The 15536-nt window shown below is 36.9% G+C and overlaps 1 protein-coding gene across 5 annotated transcripts in view; it reads left to right on the top strand.

Annotated features, from left to right (window-relative positions):
• The window catches only part of zfh2 (Zn finger homeodomain 2), a 259716-nt gene that overhangs the window by 154999 nt on the left and 89181 nt on the right, over positions 1-15536 (top strand). Inside the window, exon 6 of one of the 5 annotated variants that reach the window (XM_033468681.2) lies at positions 6959-7017. The exons of the other annotated variants lie outside the window; for them this stretch is intronic. Within the exon in view, the coding sequence (XP_033324572.2) occupies positions 6959-6990 (32 nt within the window). The 3' untranslated portion in view covers positions 6991-7017. Of the gene's footprint in view, positions 1-6958; positions 7018-15536 lie in introns of those variants that run through there. 5 annotated transcript variants of the gene reach the window in all.

Below are 15536 nucleotides of genomic sequence, written 5' to 3'. Positions count from 1 at the left end.
AACTTTCTAGTCCCGGTTTCATTAGCACTGTAGATGGCACTAATTTTTGACCAGTATTCAAAATTCATTTTTATTGCGACATATTCGAACAAACTGAATCCTACGACGCTGTTTAAAATGCAAAACAGTTAAAATACCAACCCCTAAATTATTTCCGTTTCGTGAGAATTTTTGGAGTTGACATTCGACGCCAGACGTTTTGGTTAATCGACTCTGATATCGTAGGAATTTTGTGGGGTAGATATCCGATACTCAACGTGTTAACAGAAGAAGAAGAAACTACGAATGTCGGCAAAAATTCAAATATTGCACTAACCACCGACGTATGCGCCGTGTACCGATCGGTTCCCGCAAATTCATTAGAACGACAGGCTTAATGGAGAACGCACGCTCTTACGGATTCGCGTGCACACGTGTCCGCCGAATATTTATCCAACGATTAGTCGTCAAGAATTCCGTCCATCGACGAGCAGCGTCCTTTTTAGCCCCCTGTCCGGCGTCCTCGCACACCGGAGTAATTTGTCGCCGGTACCCGAGGCTTCGAGCAGTAATTAATAAAGCAGCCATCGGTTGCTGGAATTACCGGGACGCGCGAAGTGCAACGGCAAACACTTTAACTCTCGTTCGTGGCTAGTACTAATTGAGTCGCTCCCTTGAAAGACAGTCGTTGTGAGGTCGCTAACAGTCCGTGTCAACAATCAGCGGAGCTTAATTATGCACGCCTCTAATTACCACGGTCAGGCGTTAAGCTAAAAGGACGGCAACGAGGTAAGGAGGCGGGGGTCAAGTAGAATCGGCGGTTCGACTCTGTGTTGGCGGCTGTTTTCGAGCACGGTCTGGTTCCCACTTAACGTTTCCTTGCGTCACCGTCGCTTAATTTGTTTAACTAATCAGGACAGTGCGTTAACCGTTTAATTACACATAGGTGGCGATCGGAGGTCACCGCCGGCTAATCACGGCTATCCGGTTGAAGACGCTTCGTGACCGGATCGTGCTAATTGTCACCACGCAACCGGTCGATCCTAATTGACCGCGAAAGAGGAAAAAGGAGAGCCGGGCAGAGATAGCCACAGACAGAAAGAGCGAGAAAGAGAAAGAGAGAAAAAGAGATGCACGGTTAAATACGTCCGGTTCCTTTTAGTCCGAAACGCAGCTTCGATTAAAGTACCCACCTACAAACTGGTTGTATTATATTCTGATTAACGTCTCGGGCTCGTGAGGTGGTCCGCTTCGTCGTTCCACCCCCACCCCGTGGACCCTTTTCTTCCTTTTTGTTTTCTTCCCGTTGCGTTTTATTCGGCTATGATTATATTCAAGCAGCGAAACGCGTTACATCTCGCCGTACATTATCGCGGGATCGCCGCCCTCCCAGATAAGAGACGAGTAATTGCAGCCCGCTCGGGAAAAATGATGCCGGTCGTGTTAACATGATTTCGAGAAGAATAGGGCCTCGGATTTAAATAATGAAACTCGAGATTGCTAAAGACGAGTTATTCGAGACCGCCGGGAAAATTAACGTTCCTTTGTTGCTCTTAATGAGCGCTTGCCGAATTCGTTGCCTCCGAGCTGTTATCGTCTGCGCCCATCTGTTAAGGAAAGCTTGTTTTAGCTACGATTTGTTGTGAATTCGATCGAAGATCGTTCAATTTGTAGATGTTGGTGGTATTTTCGATTATTGATACAGGAAACGGAAATTGTGGGGCTGATTTTGATAGAGACTTTAATGCGTAGACTGGCGTGTTTCACAGCGTTGCCAGTAGACCGCGGATCTTTATGCAGAATGAAAATTGTTTGCGTCGATCACAAGGAACAGAAGTACGATAAAAATGTATTTTCTGATTCAACAAGCTCAATAAGACAGAATTGATATAACAATATTACTGAGTCCATGTTATGCGTTTACAGTTTTATATGTCACTTACCCATTTTTGTTATGAATGCATTAAGTTCGAAATGTTGTTTGCACTTTTAATATTAATAGTTCAATTCACTTGCAATGGTGTTCTATCGCATTGCAAATTTGTTATATTATCATCATACAAAGTGTGATAATCAATGTGCTAAGTTGTGAAGTATGTACATCTCCGCTCATGTAGAGTTCCAATCTCATGTATTTATGCATCAAGTAGTGTATGTAACATTTAAAACAGTAAATGATTTTAAAAAATTAAGGATATGTTTATTCTTGACTTATTCAAATTATTAATAAAAGACTTCTATTTGACACCTGCTTCTTGCAATTGATTTGGAACATTTTTATTTTGTATAAAAACCGGTAATAACACTTGTGACTCAAAATCGATTTTTAAAGTATTGATATGTTCTCAAAAGCAATTCAACATGATAGAAATTCACAATTTTACAATCTGATATTCCTAAACAAGGATTGCGTATTTATTTCCACAGTATGTAACTAAGAAATCGATATAACGACGAGTCTAGATTAGTTTTGAATGACTATAGCACGTTCAAATAGTTTGTCCATTTGTGATCATTAATTACAATTGTTACAATACAGACAACTGAATACATGTCAGAATTTGTTTTCTGCATCACCTTTCATGATAGAGTCAATAAAACTTTGTTTCGTTATTTTAGAGGTTGTTAAACATTTAGCGACAACCAGAGGACTACAAAATGCCGGATACTTTCGTGTCCAGAACCATTTGCATTCCCAATTCTGCTCTCAGGCCTGTCCACGTGACATCGAACAGTTTTATCAGTTATTCTACGCTATTCCCAGCTGTACGATTCGGCGCATGTATAAAGAAGTTCGGCGGCTACGTGATATTTCGTGAATTTTTACAACGGGCATCCGCAACTTCGTTAAAGAGGATAAACGAATAAAAAGTGTGGTCTTAAGATACTACATTTTACTCGTCTGAAAACATCTAGTACCAATGTACTATAATTATTATAAATAAATAGCGATTGTTTTAATGAATGTATTCCACGTTTTCCTTAACCGACATGTTTGATAATAATATCTTGTATTAATAGATCCGACTATAAATCTATCTATGTAATCGTATTCAAACTTAAATCGTGTTGGCAAAATATATTATGAATGATATGAAGCTATATAAAAACTGAATAATAAATTAAATAGAAAACTTTTGATACCAAAATGATGATGAAAAATATTGTTTAGCAAACATGATGTTTATTTGCCTTGCAAAATGAACGTGATAGTAACACTTAATTATGTTAGCCATGTTCTAACCTATACCTACCAGCAATTCGGAGCAAGTTTTGCAAAAATTGTGACTTTGCTATGCAAACTTGAAATGAATTAATAAATAAGAGATTTTGTGGTTTTATTTACGTATTTCACATAATTACCTTAGAGTATTAAAAAGAAACAATAAATAAAAAGAAATGAAAACTTTGTTCTTTTATGAAAGATTTATATATATATATATACTAGAGGTCCGTTTCAATCACGAGTAAAATTCTTTTCATTGATCCAATTTGGTAAAGTAAATTATAGTAAAACATGATGTATGTACAGTGGGGTGTGAATAATTATAGATATAAAGTAACTTTTACACTTTTAGTAATATTTAAAGAGAAACTTGACAAAACACCATATTTGTATATTTCCATATTAAAAGTAATAGAAAATTGAGTTATACAAAGTTTAGTAAAAATGATAAAGTTACTTTGAGATTATGATTACTCACAGCACTGTAGGTGGCCTCTTCTAGCTGAGACGTCATGTATGTTTAAAAAACTGAACAAAGCATTATATTAGTATATTTCTGAAAATAATAGAAAATAAAAATATTTTAGATATCAATAACAACGTGAAAGAGTTACTTTCAGCACACCGCTGTATATTTAATACGAAAATTCACAATTAATTCTAATACAAACACTAAATTGCTCATTACCTTATACTCTTTAGTTCCACATCCAGCATATTTTCTTCAACAATATCAACGTGCAAGAAGATACAGAAAAAGTCGTCCGTTAAATCTGCGCCAATGAATGGTCGCCTAATCAGAAAAACAATTACTTCTCCTTAGCCCGTCACGATGCATTGTCAAAATAATTCCCCATTATGCCCGAAACCGCTTTCACGAGCTTGGTTGTCTTCCGCGTAGTCCGCTAGTGATCAGCTGGCTCCGAGAACCACTAAAATGCGATATGAGCTTGAACAAAGGATTTAGGTAATCCATCCACGATAAGTTGAACCCCCTGCACTAGTAGTGGTCAAGCAGCGCGGTCGCAGCTCGAGCATTCTATGTAAGAGCCTCGTCATTCTCGAGAGCGGGCCGTCTGTACCGGGTCACGTAGGATATCGGGTACAAAAGGAGGCAAGGAAGTTAGATTAAAGCTAAGGGACCTCCGGTTCGTTTCTGACGAGACAATCAAGTAATGCCTGCTCGGTATGCCCACCGTCGGACAAGCCGCGCCTCTGGGGTGCCGTAAGCCACGGGACTGAAACGAAAAACCGCGTACCACAGCATCGTCGCGGCACCTCCAACCTCGTTCTCTTACCTTCCCCGGGCTTCTGAATTCTTCATGAACCCGGGACTTTTTTAACGGTTCGCGCAGGGCTTAGTTTGAATGGACAATCCGGGAGGGCGGGACGCGTAAGGATCTTAGGCTAGCGCGCTGCGTCGGTCTGCGGGCCAGGTGATTTGTCTCCTCCTTGGCCCGGTGGGATCGCTATCAATGTCCAGACCCCGTTCCTCCCAGCGCAAACATGTGAAAATTGGTTTATTTGTCTTCCGCGAGCTCCAGCGGCCGAGGTTCAGGCTCAGGGTTTTCTGACACCGAAGATTCAATTGAGGCGAATTTTGATGAATCTTTTTTAGAGATTGAGAGTGTGATCTTAGGTGTAGTTCATTCGTTGGAACATTTGGGGATAGAATTGTTTAGTGCTGTACGCATCTTCAAGGCCGATATCAAGCCTTTGCACAGAACAATTTTTACATTATAAAATTTGTTTCAGAGTTGGGAATTATTCGAATTATTTATATGACATAATTGTCCGAATGAATTCTTTTTCGTTGAATATTCTATTCGAATATCAATTATTTATTGTTCGTCATAAATTATTCTATCTTTTTGTTCGAATAAATAGATGCAATAATTCGAATAAATTCTTATTCGAATGAATTCTCATGCGAATAAAATTTGATTCGCATACATTTTTATTCGATAGTGTTGAATAGAAGAATCTTGTTCGTTTGACTTCATCTATTATCCGGCATCCAAATAAAATTTTGTCGAATCCTAACTCGTTTATATTTAAGAAACTGTTGAAAGTGTAATTGTTGTATGAATCACAAGATTTTATTCTTAATTGTACCGCGAATGGAAGTACTACAATTATTCAATGAAAAAATCAAGGTAACATGTCGGACGGAATATAGAAAATGTAATATAGAAAATATAATTACCTTCCAGCAGATACCATCGCCCCATAGCAGTCATGTAATTTTTTGAATGCAACGTGCAATTTGGAAGTTATTTCAGGGTGGACACCCCCCTGCCATTGCGCAACCTGTAATATAAATGCGAAATGTCGCTCACTGACTCACTGTGTTTTTGGTACCCTTTGACCTAGGACGCGAACAACATTTTTTAGGGAGTTCTGTCTTAATTCGTAGGTGTTCACTAAGAAAGCATTTTGTAAAATTCAGCAGTCGAATGGAAAACTAAGAACTGAAATAATTCCAGATGCCTGCCTTTTTGTAATCTAAAAGTATCATGATGTAAAGTGTACATTGTCGTTTCTAATATAAAATTGATCCAAGATAAATATTGATGTTTAAAAACTTAATTTGAGTGTAGGAATTGAAAAGAGATTTAAAAGAGGATTAAATAAAACTTCATAACATGGAAAGTATCGTTATACCTGCATGTAGATGTACTACATGATGCAGTGATTACATCAACAATATAAATTTTTAATAAAGCATGTCATTTACTTCGTTCTACTGAACAGTACAATCACGCTAAGGAATAGAGAGAGAGAGCCAATGTGGTGCAGCATATTACACGTACATTATTATTAATCTTGCTCAGGACTAATTACAGAACCACGTAAAGCACGAGGCAGTTGAGTGAATTAATACAGTGAACACTCATTCTACTCATATAATTTCAATTTATATTAATCATCGTAGCATGTGATTTTTAGTAATTACGAAACGCTGTCTGACGTGGCGCAGTTCCACTAAATTGCAATAGTTTCTTCTAACCGAGGGAAAGTTTATTGAAGTCGAAATTAAGATTAAATACCATAACGAAGCAAGAATATGAAGTCTACAAATTTAATTCGTGATTGGAATCGCTGTCCCCAGTCGTATCGCATCAAAGTGTCATTAGAAAGAGAAACTCGTGTGAATAGAACGAACTAGAAAATCGTACATTGCGATCATCTTGTTACTCAATAGTGACAGTTCCTCGAGATTGTGTCGAGATTGATCTGACGATTGTCTCTGAAGTTTTGAACTTGTCACGAGATTCTCGAAGATCTGCCATCAGCGAAGCCGCGTTGCACAGTGATAATATTGTTTGCCTACAAATTCCACCACGCACCAACTAGATGCATTATTGCGGTACCATTGCCATTCTACTGCAATGAGATACACCATAGTAGTCACGGTACCAATTTCATTAGCTACCTCTTCTTACGACACCGGAAGGCAACGGGTAATATCGAAACGGAGGTCGTTCGTACAAAATCAAAATGATCTGAGTCAATTGCACGTGAAATTGGAGTAAGATAAAAAAAATGATTTAACTGATATAACTTTCCTCGATAATTTTAATATAACTTCAAAGTAACTCCAATATTCCCAAGTCACGACGATGTTTATACTGTTTCTCGTTTCACTCGCTCGTTTTTATTTCTACAAATGCGTAAAATGCTTTGAAAGATCTGTTAAAATTTTGTAATTTTCTAACCTGAACAATTTTCTAACATATCGTTTTTGAACAGGTCTTTTTAAGTTGGCAACAACGCGCGGTTGATATACTCCGGGAAGAGAACCCAAAAAGTACCAAGGTATAGGTGTGTATTAATTGCCAAACGCTTGCTGAATCACACTCTGGCGTATCGCAAATACAAACAAGCTGCAACTTCATTACTTCTGCGTATCCAGTAATTCGAGAGTATACTTTTAAAACGCTATACGTAGTTTCGATCACGATGTAAGAAGGAAAGATTACAACGGTTATCTCACCACAAAATTTCTGTGACGCTAGAAGTTCACTTCCATGAGTACTTGCGAGAGGTGCCAATCAAACATCGGTGCTCACCGATACATTATTTTTTTAAATTATATTTGTATTAGTGTGGTACTACTACGGCAGTGTTACTGCAGTGGGCATCTCTCGCGCGCACAATAGAAACTCTCACCGATACTACGAAAGTTTGATAGAGCACTTAGCGGACTGTGTCAGAAGTGAATCTCTAAGATCGCAGAAGTAGGGATAAGGTCGGTCCATTTCTGCTTCTTACACCGTGGTTTTGATTTACGCAAAGAGAAATTGATTTCTTAAACTAGTTTTTTATGATTTCACGGCTGTACGTTTCGTAGAAGCGTTAATTGGCTCGCGCTTCGACAAAATCGACATTTAACGTCCAGTTAGGTTGATTCGCGGCGTTGATCGACGACTGGTTACCCAAACTGTTTCTATCAACACGCTCGGCGTCTGCGCAGCGATCTCGAGTCATTAGGAGCAATTACCTTCGAAACTTTTATCGCGAGCCGGACGCTGCTTGCAGAGTCATTGTAATCGCTAGACAAGTCGCATCGCGCCGTGGTAAATCGTCGCGGAAAAAGCCGGCGAGACAGACAACCGGCTGTACATAAGGCGACAAGTAAATAGCTGAATTGTAAAAGCTAGTGGAAAAATTAGTGTCCCGGGCTCTCGCGTCGGTAAACGCTGCTAATGCTCTTAGAGGAATACTTAACCGCGGTACGACTGGAAATCATTGCGCGTTATTTTCTCCGCGATAATATTACTTAGAAAATGAGATGAGAAAGTAACGTCTGATGATGATGATTCGCGAAAGTCCGCTGCTAATTGCTTCCTGTTCGCGCGTTCGCGCCGCGCGCGCGGCTTATCGATTTTATTCACGGATCGTACACGAAAACCATTAACTTCGGCCGTAATTTGAATACGTTTGCTATGAAAAACGAAAGAAGTGCCCGCGCGCCACGAATTAAGACGAGCATATTAGTCGAACGCTTTGAAGCCGGAGATGACTCTGCATCATTCGGCGCGAATGAATGAAAGGCAAACCTCGGATTGAAAAAATGATAAATTTCTCCACGCGTCGTATTAATTTATCATATTTTATGACATCGGTCGTTTGTTGAAAGTACCGATCAGCTTTCTATTATCTTAAACATTCTTCTCGCGCTGCAGGTTTTCCACTACAATTTGATCCTTTTGTCGATCGTATTCAGTTTCTCGCGCTCTGAATTCACCCTTCTGCAACTTAAACTCGTATTAATAGCCGTTTATACGGTTTGATTCAATTTTTAAATTTAATGTGAATTTATACACTTATCTATAAATGCAATGAATTGAGTTCAAGGTTGTTATTATGTAATAATAACCTACTTATTTATACAATTTTTAAATATCATTCAATTTTTAAGATCAATACGAATTTTATCACAAATAATTACGAACGAATGAATTTAATTTGACAAAGGGCGAATTTGAGAAATCAGTACGATGTACAGAATGTTTAATTTAGAGTGCAAAACCAGTGACAACGCGATAACATTGCTAAGATGTTTGATGAAGCTAACAGAACAAAAGTTCAAAATACAAAGTTAATCTAACATTCTGGATTTAACAAAAGTCAATTAAGTCCTCGATACCTTCTACAGGTTGCAATTTCGTATTTACCGAAGCGCGAGCGAATATTCCTGATTTCGATGACGGTTCGCGACGTAACGCAGAAACAAGAAGACGAAGAATGATATTTCTGTGACCGTAGCACAAAGAGGAGATTCTCACCGTAAAATGTTCAACCGAGCAAATCACCGGAGCGCGTTCACTCTGATTGTTAATGCACACGGTCGCTCGGCCGCGAGTTAAGCAGCCACTTTATCTCGCCGATGTCAATAAATTATGATAAATGATATTGGACTTTCCCCGACGAGCCGAAGAATGCAAAGGAGAGGAGACGGTTGTATACGGAATACGAAACCGGCGAACGAATGTTCCGTGTTGCCTGATGAAGGGTGACTATCGAACGGCCGATGACTCAGAGCTTTTTTTTAGTATCGCTGATGATAATTCACGTCAGGGGTGCGCGACACGATCGGCAATCAATACTTCGAGCGATACCCTCCCCTGGCACTTTCGGCGACGATAATGATTCCACGTGCTAACGTTGTCCCCGGGTTATGGTAACGGCGCGGACAAGTCCCGCGCAGTTTTTACAAGCCGATTTTAAATTCTGCATCTCGTTGCCCGGGAATCCGGGAACCGTTCGATGGCACGCCAATAACCGTACCTCGTGAAAATAAATTACCATTACCTTCGACAATGTAGTACTCGATCGGGCAAATTAAGCATTTATTATGAAAATCGTATACGCTCTGAACGGAGGACATTTCATCGTTAATGGTGATGTATTTATTATGTTGTTTGTATTTCAATTAATTTTTACTGATCCATTGTTAGAAAACAGAAACAGAAAAAAGGTTGACTTTAAAAAATATAGCAGTCCTATAAAATAAAATGAAAATTCGATCAAAGTATAATTTACAGTTATAATCACTAGATTGTTGAATTTTATGAATCCACAAGATGTACGAATTTTTTTAGAAATTGTTCGATGAGAAATTTAATTGATTTATGAAAAAGCAGTCCTTTCGATTTCAGACTTTAAATGACTCGATCAAACTGTTATATTCAATACACATATATTTTCATTTAACTAGTGTTGAAAACCGAGAGACGCGCGTTGTAGTCTGCAAAAATAAAATAAAAATGAAAACAGTAAAACGAAAAATTTAATTGTTACTGCAGTACGCGGTTTATATCTCTTTTATTAGAAGTATTGACGAAGAAAAAAATATTTCTTTACATGTTGTGTAAAATATTTACGTTATTCTAGTCTAATAATAAATTCTTAAATGACCTCTTAGTTTTTCTTAGTATAAGAATTAAAAAAACCGTTTCACCAACTCGACGATAATTTAGAAAGTAAACGAGACGAGTGAAATATGAAAATTAGTTTTCGCTGGTTTCCAATGAAACTATATTGTCATCCGGGCGAATTTGAAAGTGTTCGAGACAGCGGGTTAGGTTAGCACAATTCTGTAGCAAATTCGTCGATAGACATTCGGATTCGACCCGAAGTTCCGGCCTGGGGCAACCGGGCTCGTAAGAGTGGAAGCCCTAATGACATTCTCCCGATCAAAGGAGGCCACCCTCGAAATAGTCAAGGAAATTTAAAACGTTCCCTTTTTTTAACCAAAAAGGAACGAAGAGTGATGAGGGTCAATGCTGATCACGTAAATGTGTACGTGAACCCCATCCCCATCGCAACCCTCCCAAACAAAATCCGTCCCTCGTCATTTTTCCCATTAACCGGCACTCCGCGCCATCGATCAATCAACGGCTTTTGAGAAATCGAAGAAACGGGTCGCTGCGCTGAATCAAAAATCGCGATTAACAATCTGGCTCCGTGACACAAATTTTAACTGCGGAACAACTTTCATGAAATCTTCGTGGCTATCTTTATTCGTACGATGTTATGGAGAACAATCGTAAGAAGAACCGTTAATGCAAGAATTGCCTGAAGAAAGTCTTTATGTTTAAGAATTTCAGGAATTATAGAATTTGTAGAATTAAAGAATTTCAAGAATTATAGAATTGTTGGAATTGAAGAATTATAGAATTATTAAAATTAAAGAATTGAACTAAATTTTTATAACTAATAAAATTGCTAGAATTGAAGAATTGCTAAAATGAAAGAATTAAGAGAATTAGAGAATTGCTAAAATTAGAAAAGGAACATTCTAATTAACAATCTGCGAGTATCTTATGTCAAAAGGCATATATTGTACAACTTGTAGGAATTCTTTTGCAGTAAAATCTTAAAAAATTTCTGAGTACCATCTTCTTTCCCAAAATGACAGTTTTTCACAGTTGAATCATCTGCATACAAAAATTTAATGAAGATTACGCGAATGTATGATCTGGTAGCAAATAATAAAATAATATTCTCGCGTCAAACGATTGCCATTTTATATAAAATCCTACAGGGGAACAGTTTCTGCAAAGATCTTGCTTCCAAAAGATTGCTACGAATTCTATAATATACACATTTTAAATGAGATTCTTATTGCAAAGAAAAATTCATTAACTTTTCCAGAAAATATCCTGAAAATCATGTTTCCTTCAGATTGTTGTTCAAGATAGAGAGAAGCATTTTATCACACTAATGTACATTTAATTAAAAAAAAAATGTAAGAGTCAGCGAGAACGGTTTCGTTAAAGGGACTGAATAATGAAGCAAAATTCTTGCATGAATATTTAACGAAATTTTTTGCATTCTGCGTGCGATACGGGAGATTGAACTTTTCGCGTAATATTAACGTGGGACGTTGAGTAATGCAGAGAGAGAGAACTAGGTAGGAAATGGAGGAAAGCTTAATACGGAGATCAGTGACATCTCTTTACGCGGTCAAGTACACAGAAGGAATATCAAGAAGTGGAGAAATATCCTTCTTACTGATCACGTACTGCGATCAGCTTGATCGAACGTACCGCGCGGCCAGATCGCACAACAGCCAACGGATAATCATAATGGGAAGAATTTCACGGATAATGCGTGTGCATGCGAGATTCGCTCCGAATCAGTATGCAACGCATAGTCGTAGAGTTACACTTTGCCATCACCCTCTATGGAATACGTATTATTCTTCCTACTGTCGCGTTGGAATTCGCATCAATTATTATTGCAACTCAATGAACAGTAAGAAGTACTTCTTTTCCAGTGAACACCACATAGTTCGAAATCAAAATATTTTGGAGTAGAAAATAATATCTAATAATTGCATTTAGATCGATGCTCAACTAATATGAATTTATAGTAAAAATTAAATTTTTACATTCTAGATAATACATGATAATAAGTAGACAAATAAAGCACACAAATGAAAGGTATTAACACTCGAACGGTGTATCTCGGGTCCATTTGGACCCCTAGTCTCCGAGAACCGATTTAAATCTTCATGTCGCAAAAAACATATTGACAAAATTAATAAATAAAATTATAAATGATTCGTAGCATATTCGGTTGTCCAGTTATATTTATGACAAGAATGACCGCCGTTCGAATGTTAAAAACGAAAGAAACTTGTTCATGGTTCACCGAAGTCAGCGGTATACAATTTCGTTTTTATACACCTGGGCACTTCTCCTCATTTCGGCAGTAGACTGTGGATAATTCATTTAAATTCACACGTTTCTTTTGCATTCCATATTACAGGTAATCCTCCTGCAACACGGTACTTACGCAACACAGCCTCGATATAACGCGGTCACAAATTGTAGCAATCTTCATATAACGAGATTACTTATACAACACAATTTCGATATAACGCCTTAATGTGGAAGAACATTTATATAAAATTATCCATTTTATTTTGTACTAGCAAATGCTTATGTCGTGTAGAATTTTTAATTTCGACGCGCGCGATTGTAATAATTCTGTTTCTGTTTCCCGCTTTATGGACTTAATAAAATCTTTTTGCCGCAGCAAAATGAAACTATACATGTTTTTTAATCTTTTGCTAAGAAAATTTTACTTTGGACAATGTATTCCGGTTTTGTATTAGTATATATAGACAATATAGTATATATAGGCAATATAGTATATATAGGCAATATAGTATATATAGGCAATATAGGTATATATAGTATATATAGGCAAACCATAAGCTTGCAATCAGTGCACAGATTTGACGAAGATTTCATACATAATCTATTAAACATAAATGTTATCCCATTCTTTTAAATCGAAACAAAATTTGATTCTTCCGTTATCAATATTTAGGAACGAAAGTAAGTTGAGACCAGAGTTGGTTAAAAAGTAATCCGATTAATGATCAACGATTATAATTCATTAACTATTATAAATTATTATAGATTGGTTATAATAACTAAAGAATTATACTCGTTAATAATTAATGAGATTACATTCTACAGAATTATTATAAATTGGTTATAATAAGTAACGAGTTACAATCGTTAATCATTAATCAGATTACTTTTTAACCAACTCTGTATAATTATTAAGGATGAAGAAGTGCTAATTAAACAGCTAACACACGACATTCGTCATTAAAAAGCTAACTTGACAAATTAAATTTATGTTTTATTTCAGTTTTATACAATTACATATCATGTATATATTTTATATAGTCATACATATATCAGTACACATGCACACAGTTTTATATCGCTAATTTTACAGAAACCAAATTTCCGCGTCGTTGAATTACATGTACGTTAACTCTCCATGATTCGAATGTTGTATATGTGTATACAAAATTTATATACATTCGGAACCAGCAGATATCAATCTCGAGATATAAATTAATTACAAAATCAGGAAAGAAAATTGAGCTTACTCTGATACGTGAAGTGAATCTTGGACATTGCGGCGCGTAACGTCCTTGATGACGAAGCAGAAGTAGCAGAATCAAAAATTAAATTAGATTAGAAAATCTGATGAGTTTGTACGTTACTTTAGTGTTACATCGAGCTTTAGAGGGTTAATTGGTCCGCCAGCCGACAGTCGCCAGCGAGGAAAAGTCGCGATAGCTTTTGAAATTTCTAGGTCGTCTAAGACAGTCGTCTTGGGCCAAGAAAGTCCATAAGATGTTTGGTCTATTCTTATACCTGGTCTGTGGTCTTGGTAATCGATTGGTAATGCCGCGGTACCCCATCGAGCATAAAGAAAATAAGACTATCGAAAGGAGCAGAGGCACCCTCTTACCGATCACGTACAAAGCCGGGCTGTATCGGACGTGCCACGAACATCTGGATCGTAAGAGTAACATAATCATAATGGGAAACGCTTTGCAGATAATTCGTGCGCGTAACTACAGAGGATATATCGATCCACCGATGTATATGCATCGGTGCACGTGCACGTCAGAATAATTTGAAAATGCCACGCCGCGGTTGTGTGCGATCGCACGTACACATTGGGATCGTAGACTCGCGAAATCACTGTCATTTGAATTCGTCATCTTTTTTTCTCCATTCATTCTCTTCCAGTATTCATTTTATTAACCGCCTCAATCGAAGGTGAAGCCGGCGCGGACGTAAATTGGCCGGCAAAAAGTGTTAAACGATGCGTATGTAAGAAAGCAGTCGATACCTTGAAACACGACATACATTGGAATTCAATGTTCGGGGCATAATGATAACATTTTTTTACAACATGCAAATTTATACCGACCGAAGCTGTACCATTATTATTCGAGAGCACCGAATAAGCATATCTGATTCATTGGAATTGATGCCTTTTTGTTTGCCGGATACGAAGGCAAATACTATATAGTGTATTTATCATTTAAATTAGTTCATGAGAGGTTTTAGTTGATCTAGATGAAGAAATGATGATAGATGATAGAAATGATGATGATTAAATTTGCAGTACTCGACAAAAGAGTCTGTGAAAAAACTGTATTTGTACTAAAGAACAGTATGATACATGTTCAGTAAATAAACATTGTACGTTCTGTGCTGTGAATAATTATAAACTCAAAGTAACTTTTACATTTTTACTGATGTTTAAACAACAACTTAACAAAAGGTATCATTATATCCCTATATTATAGTCCCAAATAAAAACAAGGAAAAACGTGTAATACAGATCTTCTTCAGAAGTCTGAAAAGAATGAAATATGCTAATTGATAACTAATCGATTACTACAGGTTATAGGAAATAAAGGAAAGACTACGAAATATTGACCGAAAAATTATGGAAATCAATACTGAGTTTATGCTTATTAACAACTTAAAAAGCACTTTTTAAAAGAACATCTTTTTCAGATATTTGAAGATCTATACTATGCATTTTTTCCTTGTTTTTTGTTTCTAACTATACATAGAAATATACAAATATGGTGTTCCGTTAAGGTTTTGTTTAAATATCAGTAAAAATGTAAAAGTTACTTCGAGCTCATAGTTATTCACAGCACTGTTTAGTTTATCATTGATTGCAAATGTGCGACATTAGTGGGTTTAAAATGTATTATATTAGGTTATCTTTGACTACAATGAGCTAAATATAATACTAAATATAAAGAAAATATTGTATACAGTGTTAAGATATATCTTGTTTCTGTTAATGCATAATTGTTGTCCCCTCTCAGGGGACATTAAAGTTTATTATATCAGAATACAAAATTAGAAGAAATAAAATGTTGATTTTTGTTGCAAATATATGTTCCTCGATGTCTACAAATTCATATAAATTGAATATCATTATAGCTGATAGGTAACGTCCGGGATGGCGTGGAGAA

The sequence above is a fragment of the Megalopta genalis genome, chromosome 2 (assembly GCF_051020955.1).
Source record: "Megalopta genalis isolate 19385.01 chromosome 2, iyMegGena1_principal, whole genome shotgun sequence".
NCBI classification, from domain to species: domain Eukaryota; kingdom Metazoa; phylum Arthropoda; class Insecta; order Hymenoptera; family Halictidae; genus Megalopta; species Megalopta genalis.
The sequence above is the reverse complement of the archived record's forward strand: the minus strand, read 5'-3'. Positions and strand labels throughout refer to the sequence as shown.